The following is an 18,218-nucleotide window of genomic DNA, read 5'->3' as shown; positions in this document are numbered from 1 at the left end:
GGGGAATGAAGGCCTGGGATTAACTGAGTCACTTCCCCAAGGACAGATGGTCTGTGATTGACTCTGGAACTGAACTTGGGTCTCTTGGGTCCTAGTTAACAAAACAACATGCTTCTGGGGTGGTTTTCTTGTTTGTTTCGTCTTTCTGCTCCTCGCTGTGATTAGACTGACGTTAGGAATTCTGGGCCAGATCACAGATTGACATGTCACCATTGAACCTAATAGACTGATAGCATTGTACTTAAGCATGGGATCTCGTTACTGTGTGTTGAGAGAATAGTAGATTAGTAGGTACCAGTAGCATCTTGGGTGTGTAATAGCTTTGCTCCTGTCTTCACATTACTACAAAGTGTAGCAGAGATACGTGGCAGAATAACATCATGAGGATGTTTGTACCTCTTTGTGGTATCTTTATGAATTTGGATTAGCCCTTTTCTCCTTGCATAGTTCTAGTGATTATCAGACAGTGCTCACCGAGGTATTCCAGTCTAGATCTTCCTAAGAGGAGGTAGTGAGAGAATTAGTGTGCTATTTTAGATTTTCTTTCACATGTTTAATATGTCACAAGGAAGAACCAGGCAGTTCTCTAGTTTGAGTAATGCATAGTACTTTGGACTGCGTCCTACAGACCTCTTTTCTGCAAGTGTTGCTTATTTACACACTGCTGATAAATGAGCTCGGGAGCAGTGGTATGTATGCAGCACTAACCTGTGATGATCACAGATATCAGGAGGGCTCCCTTTTGCATGAATGGAGCTTGTCATGGTCAGTCCCTGTAAGCTGATCAAGAGGAGGGAACAATGTGCCAAGCAGAGGGATTTTGTCTTAACGCTTAGAGCTATTGCTGACAAAAGTGTCTCTGCTCTTTCTCAAACAGACCAGTGCATTGTGGATGGTATCACCTATGATGTGAACCAGACCTTCCACAAGCGTCACGATGAGGGGCACATGCTGAACTGCACATGCTTTGGCCAGGGCCGGGGGAGATGGAAATGCGATCCTGTTGGTAAGTCACCAGCTGTTCCTGCTTGCTAAACACAGACTGTGGCTGTGTAGGAACTGGTTATGGTATGGTGAAACTGGTGTGTGAATTTGGACCCAGTCTTTGCCCACTTTCTGCCCCGAATTGCACAACTGCAAAAGTAGAAGTAACACTGGATTTGCTGGATGGAGGGTAAGTGAAAGGGGATTCCTCGTTTTAAGGAGATAAGCTTGGGTTATCAGACATGCCACTGAAGAAGCTGATGATGATGCAGTAGTAATGGATTGTGGCAACATACATCTTAAAATGTAGTAGGTTGTGGTAACGGGGCATATTAGCCCCAGGCTGCAGTGATTTGGCTGAATTTGGGTACCTGAGCTGTCAGCCTAGCAGGCAGGGCACTCGCTGATAATATGCAGCTAGGTACTGATGGTAGGATCAGTTTTCTTTCCTTTCTCTGTCCTAAAATCTTTAGGTCTCCTCATTGAACTGAGAAAGGAGCACCAAGTGTATATTAACTTACCTTGGACTAAATTGATTTTTTTTGGCTGCCCATTGTTCTGGCAAAGAGAGAAAGCTCAGGATGAGATTACGTGTTAATAGCACTCTGGAGGTTAGCTAAAACCACCATGCTTCTCTTCAGGAATGAGGAGATTTCATCTCTTCTGCCTCCCCCCCTTCTCTAGTGAACCTTGATTGGAAGATAAGACCTGGCTGTTTGGTTTGCAATTACTAAATCCAAGAGAACTTCGAACTATTGCCAAGAAAATCTATTAGAAAGTACTAGTGGTTAAGTTCTGCTTTATTTACAGTAATATCTGTACAGGTTTACTGGAGGAACTTGGATTGTAAAGCTCCTGAAAATTACGGCTTTGAAAGAAGGGGAGGGGGGATGATTTCAGCTATCTGTAAAGGTGCAGTCGGTTTAATTTTGTTGGCTCTCTCTAAACAAGGCTCCTGTTTATCCAAGCAAGCATAATGCTAGTTCTCACTGAAAATTTCCATTGAGCCAGAAACACAGGCAGAGGTCAGACTAGAAGGTGTACTGAAGCACTGGTACTGTGTTGTATTTACACTAGCTAAGCTCATTTCAGGATTTCATCTGTCCTCCTTTGGTTTATACAATGGTAAATCTGGAAAGACTCTGCTGAAAATTAATGGGTCACTTTGGACTTATAAAGTATAACTGAATTCTGCTGAAGCCAGGAGGAATTTTGCCATTGATTCCTTGAAAGCAGCATGGTTTAGCTTTGGATGAGAGATGAACTTAGTTGACTGGAGCAGAATTGGGCCCTACAATAGATAGTTCAAAATAAATCCTTTCTTAAAGGAACACCCCATTGACTTCCCTGGGAAGCTTGCCAGGTGGATGGCCTGTAGTTAACAGTATCTTAAGAACTGCATCACAGCTGAATTAGCCCCCTCCTATCTCACTTAACACACACAGTGATATATCAAGAACCTTGATCTGAGATTCAATTTCTGTTGCCACTTTCTCTTTATGTAACTATATTTGCAAATAAACATTGATGTTACATTTCTTTGTGTAAAAGTCTCTTATGACTGACGACTTCTGTGCTCAGCACAGATTTTTCACTACAGATTCAGTAGCATGCAGTGGTTAACTCTCTCTTTTGTGCCTTTAGATCAGTGCCAGGATTCGGAAACCCGTACCTTTTACCAAATAGGAGATTCATGGGAGAAGTATGTCCATGGTGTCAGATACCAGTGCTATTGCTATGGTCGTGGTATTGGAGAATGGCATTGCCAGCCTCTGCAGACCTATCCTGGTAAGAAACACAACAGATCACTAACTCATCTGCTGAGTAAGACATGAGGAAAGCAATCTTTCCACCCGTCACCTGTTCAGATCTCTGTACATTATTCCTTTTGGTTTCCTTTTTAAACAGAACCATTCCTCCCCCCCCGCTGCCTTGGCAGACACAACCTGGTGTCATGATTATAAAGAGAGGGCCAGGCCGTTAACAGCTATTCCTGAGGCCAGGGTTAGTTTAGAGAATGACTATCCGTTCACACAACAACTTGGGTTTACATTGCCTCTTGGTATTTAGCGATATCACACCTGCAACCTTCAGTTTCTATTGCTTAAAACTCTTACATGTGTAGTCTTTCCTCTTCCACTCACTACAGAAGCAAAATCCACCATGGAATGAAGCACTTTTCCTGATCAGTGCCCTGAAGAAATTAAATATTTGAACTTGCGTTTGCTCAGTCAGTTCCAGGAAAACTTTATAGGGACAGGCAATGCCTGTTTGTTGGCTTGTTCTGTTTCAGTTCCCTGAACAGAATATGATACAGGGAACTCTACTTTCCTGTTTAGGGTTGCAACTACCACTGTCTTAATCTGAATAAGATGAAATATTAAGGCTGTGTTGTGGCTTCCCTGTTAGGAGAAGACTATGCTCAAGTCATTGGTTCCTCAGCCCATCTCTGAGCATAGATGTGGAGGAACTGGGTAAAGATTGGATGTAGCAGCTTCAAAGCTGAGTTGATTCTCTGCTTTTATATTAAGATAGGTTAAGAAGCATCTGTCCACTTAGTAGCTGCAATGTATTTATACCCTAAGTGCCTTGCAAGGTAAGAAATGGAATGTGAGGCTCATTCGGAAAGAAGGTTTTCATATAGATGACCCTGCCGTAGAAGGGGACTAGCCCCTTTGAAGTCTGTTGCAACTAAATACTTCACATAAATAAGGTGAGTACCTCTTCTCTGTGACTTGCTTCACGCACATCGTACAGAAGGTCTTTGCAACAGCACCCTATTGAACCTGACCTATACGCAGCAGTGTTGTCAATGAACTGACTGCGTTTCTATCCATGACCATACAGCTAGTGAGCCAGAGACAAGGGAATAGGATACTTAGCAGGCAGAACTAGGGACTACCTTTCTTTGGGGCAGTGAACAAAGGAGGGCAAGAATAGGAAGCAGACCTTCTTTGGGCTTTTTTTTCCCCTGAGTTTCTTACCAGGGCTTGCTGAGCTTCATTGACTCCTGTCAGACTGCTTAAACAAACATCTCCCTGAGCTATGTGAAATATGCATGCCTCCAGACTGGAGACCAGGGCTTTGGGCTTCTTTAGACACAAGAGTGACTGCAAATGTGTAAATAAACCAAATCTAATGTTTCTGAATGTAGGTTTGGGGTTAGGTGAGCTTTGAAATTTTCTGCCTGTGGGCACAGGTTTGTTTGCCTGGAAGTCCTGTTAAATATGGAGCAGGTATATATGTTACACAGTTGTCCAAATAAATGATAATTAGAAATGTTGGGAGTGGAGGGAGGGCGAAGGTATTTAATGGCTAAAACAAGACACTTTCCTGCAGATTCCAGGCTGCTCTTTGCTGGGATTTTCTGAGAACCAACACAAGCACAGTGCTGCTGAGTGTTCAGTGAAACCTCCCCAGCAGGGCTGGGAAGGACTGAAAGGAGAACCACGGGATCATAAAACCTTCCCCTCTCTATTAGAGGGCTTTGTGGAGAAAATATGCCTGAGCCTGATCTAGCTAAATGCAATTGGTAGTCTTAAGCATTAGAGCACTGCTGAACTTGTATTTTCATGAGTTTATGGGCCTGATTTGTCTCAAGACTTCCACCAGCTCTTCTGGTGTGGTTTGTGTGCAAGAAGACATGCCTCACTGCCTGCAGAATGCTCCACAGAGTCATGAAAATTCAGTGCTTCAAATCAACTGATGAAGAAATTTAGTAAAATAGTAAAAGATTAGTGTCTTTTTGTAGGGCGTACTCAATGTCGGATCAGGAATTTGCCCTCACCATGCCACAAGATCAGACCTGGATTGGGCAGACATTTCTCATCTGTTCCCCTGCTCCCAGTGCAGCAGATATTAATTGATGAAAGGAGCCTGTTGCTGAGAAGCTGCCTCTCTTTGAACAATATAACTTTGCTTTGCAGACTTTTTCTATACTAGATCGCTCCAGTTTTCTATTTCATTGATAACTCACAGGAAATTAACCCAGTCGGCACGGGTTAACTCCCTCACAGAATACATTATAATTCATCAGTTTTCTAAGGAACAATGAAGCATTACAGATAGAAAGACAGTATGACTTATTTTCTATGTATAGAAATGGTATTTGAGCCACACAACTTTCTTGCTTTTTGATGACTCCATAACAAAGGCAGAAGAAAAGCATCCCCAGTATGTAAAAAATGGCAATTCTTTTTTCAGGGTCAACTGGGCCTGTTCAGGTGATCATCACAGAGAGTACAAATCAGCCAAACTCCCACCCCATCCAGTGGAATGCTCCTGAACGATCCCACATCACCAAGTACATTTTGCGCTGGAGACCGGTGAGTGCCACATTCGTCATAATTCGTTCATGAAAAATACTTTATTGGGCTTTTTCTGTGTCTGAAAGAAGTGGCTGACACAATTTCAGCAAACTTTAGTTGCTAATTCGGTGTCCTTGTCCTGTTGAGGTCAACAGTTACTCTGAGGATCAAAGACAACCAGTGCTGTATAAACACTTGATGTTTTCCTGCCCAAACTTTACTGGTCACTGTGTTCATGAAGTATCTTATTACCAAAGCATTAACACAGTAAGCAGCCAAGTTTATATCCTTCCTCTCTTTAAGTAATGTAAATCCTTGTGGAAGCTTCTTTATCCTAAGAAACATTGCTTAAGTACCATGTGCATATCCAGAGACAACTGGGGTAGATTTTATCCTATTAATGAGAAGGTAAAAATGAGTAGGATATGAAGATATAAACAGCTAGCATAGCATTAAATAAACAGTCATCTCCCATCTTCTATAAAGTCTCAACCAAAGCTGGTTAACCACTGCTTGTTGGCTCACTCATATTTGAGGAATGATTCATTTTAACCAATGTAGATGAGTTGTGTTACAGTTCCCCTGAGTACAGCTTCACAAAAGACCACTTAATGATTAAGAACATTAGTACCTCGATGCTGCCTGTTATTAAGAGAACAATAAAGGCCCTGATCCAAAGCCATTAAAGGCACTAAAGTCTTTTTACTGACTTCAGTGTATCTTGGATCAAGGCCTGAATGAAATGGACTTTAAAGCACTGGAGTACAAACCTCAGAGGATGGAGCATTATTTTAGAGCTTCCCATAGAGTTCAAATGCAGGGTAGAAGGGAAGAACTTTTTTGTATATTGTTTTCAGATGATGGCTTAGAGTGTTACTGTGAACAGCCTTCAAATATGCATTTGCCAGCCATTCCTTCATGCCTTAATGCATTTTTGATAAAGGAATGTGTTTAGTGTATATATTACAAATAATGCTCCTTTTAAAGGAAAAAGTTCAAAGCTAGATTGTTTTTCAGTTTATCCCAGTAAAACTTAATCACCCAAAATGTCATTAGCCCTGCTTCCTGGCTTACCTTTCTCATCTCCTTTGACTTCCCTCTGACTGTGCATTAGCCATTCGAGTCACACCTGTGTTTGAATATCACAGTGCTTGGTAACCATGTAGCAGGTCAGGTCACTAGATACCTCTGCCTGCAGGCTAGGGAGTCTCTCACTGTTTGGGTGTCCTTTGTTCTTGCAGAAAAACTCTGGAAAGCAGTGGAAGGAAGCCACCATCCCCGGCTACCAGAACTCCTACACCATCTCAGGCCTGAAGCCTGGTGTGATATACGAAGGACAGCTCATCAGTGTTCAGCGGTACGGCCACAAAGAAGTCACCCGCTTTGATTTTACCACAACCAGCACCACAGCAGTGACAAGTAAGTTGAACAGCGGGGCATCCAAAAAAACCTAATCTCCTTCACCTAAGTCTTTGTTTTGTGCATCCCAGTTAACACAAAAGTAGCGATGGTTAATTAAACCTCTCTTTCTTCTCTCTTGTAGGCAACACTGTTTCAGGAGAGACAACTCTTCTTCCTCCTGTGGTTGCTACTTCAGAGTCAGTCACTGAAATCACAGCCAACAGCTTTGTTGTCTCCTGGGTTTCTGCTTCTGACACAGTTTCTGGATTCCGTGTTGAGTATGAGCTGAGCGAGGAGGGCGATGAGCCACAGTATCTTGGTGAGACAATATTGAAGTCTACTAGACCAAAGCATTGCTAACAGTACATCGCTCTTTTCTGTGACAATCAGTATAGCTAGTGTAAATAGTGAGGATCTCGCTGTCTTTCAGTATGATTCAATTAGGATATGAAAGTGGCAGGACTAGCTCAGATTAAAAGCTCACTTAGTTCATTGTACTTTTGCCATTAATGGCTGTAAGTTCATGTCCAAGGAAAAGTATGAGAACCAGGCAAGTACATAGCAATACCCCCTCAGAATACTGTCCCAGGATCCTGCAGAGGAAAACTCCTTGAGCCAGGGGTGTGGGATTTGTATAATAACTGTGGGTAGATATATTTATTCTTTTCAGCTCCATGAATTTGTCCAGTCTTTTTTTCCTTTTGAAATAATGTAAACTTACTAGCTTCCACAGCATCCTGAAGTGAGCAGCAGTGCAGATGAGAAGAGAACCAAATCTAGTTTTTGAACCTGCCGTCTGGCTAATTTCCTTTGCTATACCTTTGTCCGGCCATCAGAATGAACAGAGAGAAATCTTTCCCAAATGCCCTCTCTTGGCTACTTGTCATCTCATGGATGTCTGTTCCAGTCCGCTCTGTCAGTTCTTTTGTTTGGATCGGATCTTATTCACCTTTGATAATGTGACAACTTAGCTAAGCCAGGAAGCTGGTTAAAGGCACTAGACTCAGACCTAGGAATTGAATCCACTTTTCAACATCTACTGTAGAGCCTGTGTCACCACACATAATTTCATCTTAACTTCTTTTTCCTAATTTCCTGTCTCAACAATGGTAATAGCAATATCTCACAAGGATTTGAGGTTATAATAGCTATTCAGACGTGAGTACGATAGAGGAACAACATGGGAAAAAGAACAGTAATCCTCTGACCTAGTAATTCTCCCTGGACTGTTGCTCCCCTGAACTCACAGGCTTGGACTCATGAGCAGAAGCGGCTTACACTGGGACTGCCAGCACTGTCACCACCTTTCTTGCCTGCATACTGGCTGCCCAGACAGCTGAGCTGTGTTGTGAAGCAGCTCCTGAGCTCATCTGTCTACGGACAGAGGTTTACAGGCAAATTGAAAGGCAATTCCCAGTTTCCCTTAAGGTGCTTGGCTTCAGTCTGGCCAGTAAGGAGCTGCTTCATGGGGAATTTCCTACATCTGGCATGTAGGTGGACATCTGGGGGAAGGGACTGGGGAGAGAAGTTCATCAGCCCTCATAATGTCATTCTTCTCCACTCATGAGTCAGTCTTTCCACATAACCTATTCGTGTGAAAATTTTTCCGTATATTTCTGTATTGAAAATACAACAGTCAGGGTATGAAATGAGTACTGAGTTAGCTGAGATGGCTAAATGCCAGTGGTGTGCAGGGGGCTGCTGCTCAAGTTTTCCTGCCATATCATGCATCAAGCCTCGCTGTCCTAGGTGTTGCCTGCTTGCTGAGTGTGGAGACCTGTCCCAACTCTCCACACAACTTTTCTGATATGCCCTAAAGACACAGTGCAGACCAATTGCTGTTTTATTGCAGGAAGACTGTGATTCAGCCCAGATTAGAACAGAGGTCTCAATTATTTCATTTGGAAAGAAAGCAAGAAGATAGAATTGCTAAGGCAATTTTTTCTTTCCTGCCTTCCTTAGATCTTCCAAGCACAGCCACTTCTGTCAACATCCCTGACTTGCTTCCTGGTCGCAAGTATATTGTTAATGTCTATCAGATCTCTGAAGAAGGAGAGCAGAATCTGATCCTGTCTACTTCACAGACTACAGGTATGTGTGGGTGGGTGTTGCTGCACTTTGAAAGCTGTTTTTATTGTTTGCTCAATAAATTTTTCTTACCTCTTAATCTCACACTTGCTGTCCTGTTTATTCCCTTAAACAGCTCCTGATGCACCTCCTGATCACACTGTGGAAAGTGTAGATGACACTTCAATTGTCATTAGCTGGAGCAGACCACAGGCTCCAATCACAGGTTTGTCTAATTGGAGTGCACCTATTTTGCACTATTGGTAGAATCTGAAATCTCGGTAAAAAAGAGAATGAGGTATAACTCTGGGACAGAGGGCTAGTGCATAATTCTGCTCAGTCTGAGACACCAGCTGGAAAGCACATGGGCAGTTTAGCATTTGCTTGGTTTCACTGTCTGAACCAAGCAATTCAGGAGGCTGGATGCAAAACAATTCCTTCTGGATTTGGTTAAATAAACAAGCCCCGTGACCTTCTCTTTGCATCTGTCATCCAGATCATCCCATAACAAGCATGAGAACTGTATAGACCCTAAATCCACATGTCAAAGCTCAGAAATACTCTAATCCAGGTCAGATTATGCTTTGTAAGGCATTATGAGTATGCAATCTGTAGATGGGATGTGGCCAGAGGCAAGCCACAGGTCCTACTGAAGCTCAGGACTATTTTTATGAAACCTCAGTAGGGAGATCAGTTTAGTTCTCATGTCTAGCATTCCTTTTGCTGGCTTACTGATTGTGGCTAAGGACTATATATATCTCTCTTGCTGTAGGCTACAGAATTATCTACACACCCTCCGTGGAAGGCAGCAGCACAGAGCTCAACCTGCCTGATACTGCAACCTCTGTAACACTCAGTGACTTAATGCCAGGTGTTCAGTATAACATCAGCATCTACGCAGTGGAAGAAAATCAGGAGAGTAGTCCTATCTTCATCCAACAGGAAACCACAGGCGTCCCACGCACAGGTAATGGTCAGCATGTTCTGGATATCAGTCACTGAGTTTTCTGTTAGTACACAGAGCCAAATGACAATGCAGGCTCACATTGCTCTAGCGACATGAATCCTTAAATGGACTCAATTCTGATTTTTGTCATCGTTGTTGTGTTTTTTAATTGTAAGTGTCACTGGTATTGAAGTTCTATAGTAAAGTCATATTCACTAATGGATTGACCCAGTCAAGCCACTACTCTGCATTAATAGGGTTGTAAATTCCTAGGGAACAGACTGCAGGCAGGTCAAAAGGTTGGTCTTGCATTGTGTCTATGGAAAAGACAGATCAGAGTTTCCTAAGTTGTCTTAAGGGGATTCTGCTAAGAGGTCTTCTTAAGAGCCTGGTAAATCATTTTGCCTCAGTACTTGGCCTGCAAATGTTTAAGGTTATGTACTCAGACACCACAACACAAATCCAAACTGTTCACCTGACTTCTCCCTCTGCCTTCCAGTCCTAACCATTAGTTTCCGTTGCAGTCAGTGGGGATGGGAGATTGCTCAGCATTGACTGATGTGCCAAAATAACACAATATGATCTAAACTTGAGGCACCCACAATTTAAAAAACTACTGGTTTCAGGGTTCTTTAAGTATCCAATTGGGCTGAATAGCCAAACCAAAAGAAAGGATAGTGAAAGAATTTGAATCTGATGTGGTAGCAGTGGAATTTGATGGTCCTGCAAGTTGCAAGCACATGTTTGCAAATGGGAATTTACCAGGAATGAACTCAGCTCAATGATTTTATGGTTTGGCATCTGCATCTTCCAAAAATGTGCATTGGTTAACCTTAGGGCAGTATCAGTCCTAATCTGAAGAAACTTAACTTGAACATAGGAATTCAAGGGTGCAGTACTGTGGACCAACACAGAGGGAACTGGATTTTGTCTTTGACTACAGTAAGGCCAGATCAGCCCCTGTACTTGTTTAATTATAAAAGATGGATTTTAAGTTAATTATAGACATTCAGAACATGCCGTGGGTTTTGAAAACCCTCTCTTTTAATTTTAAAAGGAGGTTCTTGTTTCCAACCCCTGGAGTATTTTTCCCCCCCAAGCTTTTGGTTCTGCATATACTTGAAGTTCTGTAGCATATTACATCTGGTCTTTCAGTTCTCTTTCTGTGACAGCAAGATACCTTCTACGACTGAAGGCATAAAATAGTTAAAACTATGTAGTGACATTTTGAATTGTAGTCTGCCTGAATATTGTCTGGGAATACGTGTATACATGTTTGCAGTAAGGTTACCATGACACTTTTAATTTGGTAAATATTCTTGGGTTATCCATTGTTCAATCAAAATTCACTTTTTTTCTTCCATGCAAACCTATAGCTTCTCCTGCCAATTGCTAAGGACTCCCTCTAACACTGTTCTGTCACTCTGCTTTCAGAGGAAGTTCCTTCACCCAAAGATCTGCAGTTTGTGGAGGTTTCTGATATCAAGATCACCATCATGTGGACCCCACCACAGAGCCAAGTGTCTGGCTATCGAGTGGAAGTGATCCCTGTCAATCGCCCTGGCCAACATGGCCAGAGACTGCCTGTCACCAGGAGCTCTTTTGCTGAAGTTATTGACCTGCTCCCAGGAACAACCTATCTCTTTAAGATCTTTGCTGTGAGCCACGGCAGGGAGAGCAAACCCTTGACTGGAGAGCAAACCACCAGTAAGTGTCTTTCCTTCATGCTTTTTTCAACCTTTTGAAGTGCGTATTTCTCTGTCGCTTAGAGAAATGCATAAACAGAGCACTTAAAGTGCAACAGTTATAGCCCAGGAGGTATCCCATAACTAGGATGACAGGGCTGGGAATTCATTCACTCAAACAATGATCTCTTCAGCAGATTTATCCTCCTCCAGGGCTTTCCAATGGGAGTTTAACTCTCATGGCACTTTAAAACAATTTCATATGGCTGGAATTCAACTTTTTTATTACTGACTGAGAATTGATGGGCCCTGCAGTTCTTTTACAGCACAGATCGCAGCCTGTGATTTTTCTTTTTTTGAGGATACCTTAGGGCAGATTTCAGCATGACTTAGGAACCTTGCTGAGATTGTTCTGAAAATCCCTATCTCCTTTCTGACAGCTACATACCTATTTGGCTCCACTGTCAGCAGTAGTTCTGCATGCACAGGTAAAGACAGGCCTTGTCATTAAAAGGACTGCATTTCAGCTTTGTCAGGTCAGGCCTGGCTTTCCACAGGCTGTCTCACCACCCCAGAAATTTCACTGTCATCCCAGTGAAACCTGGGGAACTGGTTTGCAGCAACCTCGCTGGACTGTTGAAAAGAGCCATGGGCAGCATATATTTTTCAGGAAGGGTCATGCAGGATCTCTCTGAACCCTATTGCTAATGATCTAGTGGCAGTGCAACATGTCACCAGTGTGGGGCAAGATGACAAGCAAAGTACACAGTCTGTCAGGCATTGCTTTTTGCCTTGCAGAAGTGCAGAGAAGAGAGGAGCAGAGGCTAGGCAAGATGTAGGCTTACAGATGGAAGAGGAGGAGTTTAGTATGGGTTCGAGTGGTTATCTCCAGTTTTGATCTGAGAGAAGCAGATCAGACAGAACCTGGGATGTGGTTCATTTGGACAGATCCTGTTTATTGGGCAATAGAAGGGTGACTTGGTGTGTTTGTCTTGTTCTTTGGCTGGGTCACATTATTCAAAGGACCAAAATTCAGCTATGCACATCTGCTGCTATTCTGATACTTTTCAGTAAATGCGAGCACCTTTTGAGAATCCAGCCCAACTCTCATAAAGATGAGAGAGAAGGAAAGGAAACGGGATAATCTGTGAATATAGTCATGCTGTTTGAGCAATTTACTTGCATCCATAAAGCTAGGAGCCATGAATAGTGCCTCTCCCTCTTACCATCTCCCTTGACCATGCAGGGAGAATGGGATCCTTATGTTTGTCCTTTGACATAGGTATCTGATTTGAGTGTAACATAGATGGTGTGAGCACCCTCCCTCCTCTTTCAAGTGAGGCTTTCAAAAGCAAGGATGTGACTTAGGAGTCTGAACTCCCTTGGAAGCATTTAGAACAAGGGCTCAGTTCCCAGTTATATCTTTAATTTTTTGTGGTTGTTATCAGAAGCCTTGGCTAGGTGTAGAGCCCCTCTGAAAGTCCACACACAGAGGTGTACATCGGAGCGTAGACATTTGATTCAGACAGCACAGGGCTAGTTACAAATGTCTGGAATCATTTTCCATAGGCTATGATCATCCGCTTAACTGCTTTGCCTAAACCACATTTCAGAAAGTATTCACATAAATTGCATCCTGTAATCGAAAGTCCTGGGAAACAGAAATCATTCAGAGTTCCCAAGGAAAACCCTGCAGCAAAAGTCTCTTCCCACGGTGTAAATGTGATTCTCTTTTTGGCCTTCCGTTAAAAAGCAGTCTACAAATAAACTCTGAGTGTGTGTGTGGCTTTTTAATCTTCCCCATTTTCCTTTAGTATGGGGAGAGGAAGTGATAAAAGCCTAATAGAGCTGGCAAATTAAATTGTGCAGAAAGGAACTGACTGTAGGCTACAAATTGGAGGAAGATACAATCCTTGTCAGATGAGGCTCAGCACAGATCTAAGTACCAAGAAGAGATAAAGCTGACTCTCCGCCTGTGGGTTGGAGATGGGTCTAAGGAGGGTCACACTCATCCTTTGTCTTTTAGATCTCCCCCATCTTTGGAAGTGGTGGAAGAAGGAAGTCTTTGCTTCCTTTTCCGTCCCTCCTCAAAAAGGGAGAAAACAATTGGGGAGAAAACAAAAAGGACAAAAACTGCTTCCCACTGAATCACTGGGAGAGTGATGAAAACATTAACTTTTATCACAAAAATGTTATTTACTCAGGGGGAGAAAAAAGCATTTGCCATCAAAAGAGAGCATTGATGGAACATCTCCTCACTGCTCTTAATTTCAACATATAATTGGGGCCTACAAAAGATGGGGAAACTTGCCATGTAGAGGCTATGCACTCTTCACTGCAGCCAGTGCTACCCTGCCTGCTGTGGGGGCAAATTGCTTAAGTGTCTTTCCCCCTCTGAGCCTCATCTTGTCTCAGCCAAAGGTAGTGACATCTCTGCCATTCACTGGACTCCAGTGCAGTGCTGAAGGAGCCGTGTTGCTTCAGCCTCTTGTTTATGTAGTTTTCTGGGTTATCAGTTTCAGCAGCTTCCCAGAGGTAGTGATAAAAAGGGGAGGAAGCCTGATAAGAGCCGTTGCGTGAGTCCCATGGGAGAGACGAGCATGCTTAGAATTGTTGTACAGTCAGTTCCATGGTGTGATTATTTTTAAGTAGATCTAGGAACTGGTTTTCTGCAGAAAGTCGCTGACTGTTATTTATTTTTTACATTAAAATGACAAAGTGGGGGTGTTTTGTTTTGGGAAGGGATTTTGAGAGGGCAGGGAGTAGGACTGGGCAAAGATTTAAAAGAATAAATCTTTTTAACGAAAAAGGGCTAAAGTTAGGTTTCTGTGCTTATGCTGACAAATCTAAACCAAGCTGATTTTTAAAAAATGCTCAGCATTCATGAGAAACTATTGAAATTCCTGAGTGCGGTTGGGTTCGTCTGTCTTGCCTCAACCGTTAGCCTGACTTCCCCATGGGATGGCACATATGGCAGCGACCCAAATTGGCGCAGCCCAGAATGTGCAGGTCTGCCTGGCCCAGCATATTATGGGATGGCACTGAGGCATGGATATAGTTATTTCACTTCGATTTCCAGGTGTCTCATAGTTCCCTCCTTCTCTCTTCTGTACTGTTACACTCGTGCCCTACGTGAGAAATACAGGCTCAACAACCTCATTATACATCCATGTGTTTTGCATGGTAATGGACGTGCTTTGGAAGTAGGGGTGAAGTAGAGATTCAGCTGGAAAATTGATGCATGTTATGCTTTTTCTTCCCCAGAGCTCGATGCCCCCACCAACCTGAGATTTCTCAATACCACGGAGCATTCAGTGTTAGTCTTGTGGACGCGGCCCCGTGCTGTGATCACAGGATACCGGCTGACTGCAGGACCCACAAGAGGAGGTCAACCAAGGACCTACAATGTGGGACCTTCTGCCACCAAGTACCTTCTCAGGAACTTGCAGCCTGGCACTGAGTACACCGTGTACCTTGTGGCAGTTAAAGACAACTTGCAAAGCGCCAGAGAGACTGGAGTCTTCACAACTTGTAAGTATAAAAGGCACATATTCCTCTTCCCTAACGCCCTGGCCTTTCTTCAAAACTTGTGCTGAAAGTGGCTATTGTGAATGGGTTTACAGAAGAAGCCTTTTGAAGTAGCATTCCAGCAGAACTGCTTGGGAAATATTCCTTGTTCTTTCTGAACTATTTGGCAGGAAAAAGAGAGTTATTTGCATCAAAAAGCTTTTAGTAAAATATATTTCAGCTTTTTGGTGATTAAAAACAAAAGGGAAAACTTACTACTGGTACCTCAGTTTTTGTTGACCTGAATGAAAAAGAAATTTAATTTTACTTGATCTTTCCAGTTGTTTGGTTTTGGCATGACAAGTCAAGGAAAGCAAACAGCTCCCTTAGAATGGGCAATGAATAATTAGTCTGTCATTTGTATAAAGCTGAAGGCAGTCATTTCTCAAGCCCAACCATACCATCTAAGGCAGCTCAACTGCAGTTACAGAAACTGACACAAACATTGCATTCTATCCCTCTGTTGGTTTTTTTTTTTTTTTTTTTTTTAGATTTTGGTCATCTGTACTTGTGTTGCTGGCTTGGAAGAAATATTAAACAAATTTTGGGAGGAAAGGGATTTCTGTGAGAACCCACACATACTTCTAGAAAGAACAAATAGGTTCACAGTTTAAATAATGATGAAACAGTCATATAAACTAGCAAAACTCAAAGCCATCCAAGCCCAGAACCACATCCTCTTTTCAAAAGAGAATGTGGTTTCTTTTAGAACAATGTGAAATTAAAATAAGGGTTCAAACTTCTAATCAGAGTAGCACTGTTGACCTTGGCAAGGTGCTTTTTGCTGACAGACAGCCTTATCTATACATATTTCTCAATTAGGATATGACTGGATATCTTAGATGAATATTGCCTTCAAATTCTGGCTTATCTGAATGAAACTAGTCCAGTTTGACTATAGATTAATAAACCAAGTCTTTTCATTAATAACAAGGTCAATTCAGATTAAACTCAGTGGAGTTACTTGGACTGATTCTGGGGTACACAAAGGCTTTGGCTTCTGTGTGATGCTCCTGACAGATATCAATGAGACTGCAGATTCCTCAGGTTGACTTTGAGCTCCCTTTAACTCTGCCAACTTCAAAAGAGTTGAAGATGTTGGTGAAGGATGAGATGGTCCTAGCTGGGACAGCCGCATGTCAGACAAGGGTGTGCTGTTCTGCTGATTGAATGGCATATGGTGGGTGAAGGAAAATAAGCTGCTTTTTGAGGAACACTTTAGGTATCATGCCAAAAACAATATTCCCCAAATTCTTGGGGCTGGATGCATAGAGGACTTACCAGACCCAGTTCAATATTTTCGTTTTCCTCAGGAACAAAAAACCCCACTGGCTACGATTAGACCACTTGCATACCGTGTCTAGCAAGCCCAGCAGCAGACAGAAGTTGTCTGTCAGATCCCTCCCAAATCACTAGATTTTCAAAAGTAATATAGTTCAGCATCTTATTACATACCTCGTGCTATTTGGACTGCTATAGGCTGGTTTTCTAACCGTTTGGTGCCATCACAGCAGCTAGACTTCAACTCTGTCAATTCACTTCACAGATCAGCCTGTTGGCTCTGTTCCTCCTTTTAACACAGAAGTGACTGAGACTTCTATTGTCATCACCTGGACACCTGCCCCAAGGATTGGTTTCAAGGTAGGGGAAACTCAGGTCCCATGTTTCTTTTTCCTCTTGCGTCATTGTGATAGGGAGGACAGATTAAAGCTGTTTACTATGGACTGTAGTGAAGATAGTAGCACAAAGGAAAGAGGTGCAAAAGACGTGCTGCTTACAGGGGGCAGGTCTAGGTCACAGAGGTCAATGCAAGCATGTCCTCTGGGCTTCAGGTCAAGTTCATCAGTGGAACATCTAAAACACAAGTTACAGGATTAACAGTTGGCATTCAGCATAAAGGCCCATGATACTCATGTTGGATGATAAGTCAGGATGCTGGTAGTTAGCTGGGATAGGAGTATTTGAGACTGAAAAGCAAACTTTGCTGCTTCTCTGCAGCTGGGTGTGCGCCCAAGCCAGGGTGGAGAGGCTCCTCGAGAGGTCATCTCTGATTCTGGCAGCATCGTGATATCTGGCCTGACCCCTGGAGTGGAGTACACCTACAGCCTCACAGTCCTGATGGACGGCCAGGAGAGAGAGACTCCAATCATCAGGAGAGTGACTACACGTACGACACATTTGCTTTTCCACAATTATTCCTCCTTCTACTTGCTTCCTCTGTGCTCCTCAGATCAACAGCTGTCTCCTGGGAGTCAGTTCTAGTCTTTTCCTCCTGTCGTGGTCTGGAAGGTGTTTTTCTTTGATGCATAGGTGGCAGTAGCACTAGCTCACGCAGTGCAGGGTCACAACTTCAGGAGAATATTTTTAGCTAATTCTGAAGGGTGAGGGTATAATGTGGGGCGAAGGGATGCACAGGGAGCTGGCGTGATTCTCCGTGCCATAAATGACCCATTTTTCTGAATGCTTGCAGCATTGTCTCCACCAACCAACCTGCGCCTGGAGCCCAATCCTGATACTGGGGTCCTGGTAGTCTCTTGGGATAGGAGCACAACTCCAGGTAACTATGGGAACTCACACTATGCTCGAACCTCCTGTTGTATCAGAATGCTAACGTTTGTTCTGCAGTGCCTTGCAGTTCACTAAGCAGACTTTGATAGGAAGCTTGCTCTTGAGTCATTTAAGGAAAAACGTACATATTTCTAGATATATCCAAGGATATAATTCACAGTTAAGTATAGGTTGCCATACGACTCTTCATGATTTACATTCCATGCAAAATGCTGTTTTGGAGCCCGAATGTGTTTAAATATTTCAGCTGGTTTAGATATTTGAAGGATTTCTTCAAATATCCCCAGTGGTTTAAAAAAAAGTCCAAGGGAAGGAAAGCAAAATGGACCAAAAAGATTGCTGGCAGTGAAGAATGAGTTCATGTCATTGAGAGTAAGCATGGAAGATCTGAAAGTGTTCATGATTAACTCTTCTCCAACAATAGCTGATGGAAGCTGTACAACTGACTTCCATAAAACAAGAATTGAAAGCTTTTGAAAACCCCACTCTCAGTCAGTAGATATATCTTTTCTTGACGTGTCATGAGATTTTTCAGTTTGGTAAGGTCTCAAAGGGAACTGAAACTATTCTGTGAGTGGGGCATAGCTCCTGGGAAGCTCATTTTGGGTGCTTGACAAAGCAACCTCTTGCGTCCTGGGTTCAGGGTGGCCAAATCACTTGTAAAATGTAACGTGTTTGCTTCAGTTGTTTATA

General features: G+C 42.8%; 1 protein-coding gene across 4 annotated transcripts in view; it reads left to right on the top strand.

The window, feature by feature from the left end:
* The window catches only part of FN1 (fibronectin 1), a 54,728-nt gene that overhangs the window by 13,258 nt on the left and 23,252 nt on the right, over positions 1 to 18,218 (top strand). For all 4 annotated transcript variants that reach the window (XM_072874061.1, XM_072874060.1, XM_072874059.1 and 1 more), the window contains exons 11-23: positions 878 to 1,006; positions 2,629 to 2,772; positions 5,188 to 5,309; positions 6,533 to 6,710; positions 6,835 to 7,011; positions 8,655 to 8,783; positions 8,896 to 8,985; positions 9,532 to 9,726; positions 11,140 to 11,412; positions 14,655 to 14,921; positions 16,504 to 16,598; positions 16,956 to 17,124; positions 17,428 to 17,514. In XM_072874061.1, the coding sequence (XP_072730162.1) occupies positions 878 to 1,006; positions 2,629 to 2,772; positions 5,188 to 5,309; positions 6,533 to 6,710; positions 6,835 to 7,011; positions 8,655 to 8,783; positions 8,896 to 8,985; positions 9,532 to 9,726; positions 11,140 to 11,412; positions 14,655 to 14,921; positions 16,504 to 16,598; positions 16,956 to 17,124; positions 17,428 to 17,514 (2,055 nt within the window). The remainder of the gene's footprint in view (positions 1 to 877; positions 1,007 to 2,628; positions 2,773 to 5,187; positions 5,310 to 6,532; positions 6,711 to 6,834; positions 7,012 to 8,654; positions 8,784 to 8,895; positions 8,986 to 9,531; positions 9,727 to 11,139; positions 11,413 to 14,654; positions 14,922 to 16,503; positions 16,599 to 16,955; positions 17,125 to 17,427; positions 17,515 to 18,218) is intronic.

This window comes from Ciconia boyciana, chromosome 10 (assembly GCF_034638445.1).
Source record: "Ciconia boyciana chromosome 10, ASM3463844v1, whole genome shotgun sequence".
NCBI classification, from domain to species: Eukaryota; Metazoa; Chordata; class Aves; order Ciconiiformes; family Ciconiidae; genus Ciconia; species Ciconia boyciana.
The sequence above is the reverse complement of the archived record's forward strand: the minus strand, read 5'-3'. Positions and strand labels throughout refer to the sequence as shown.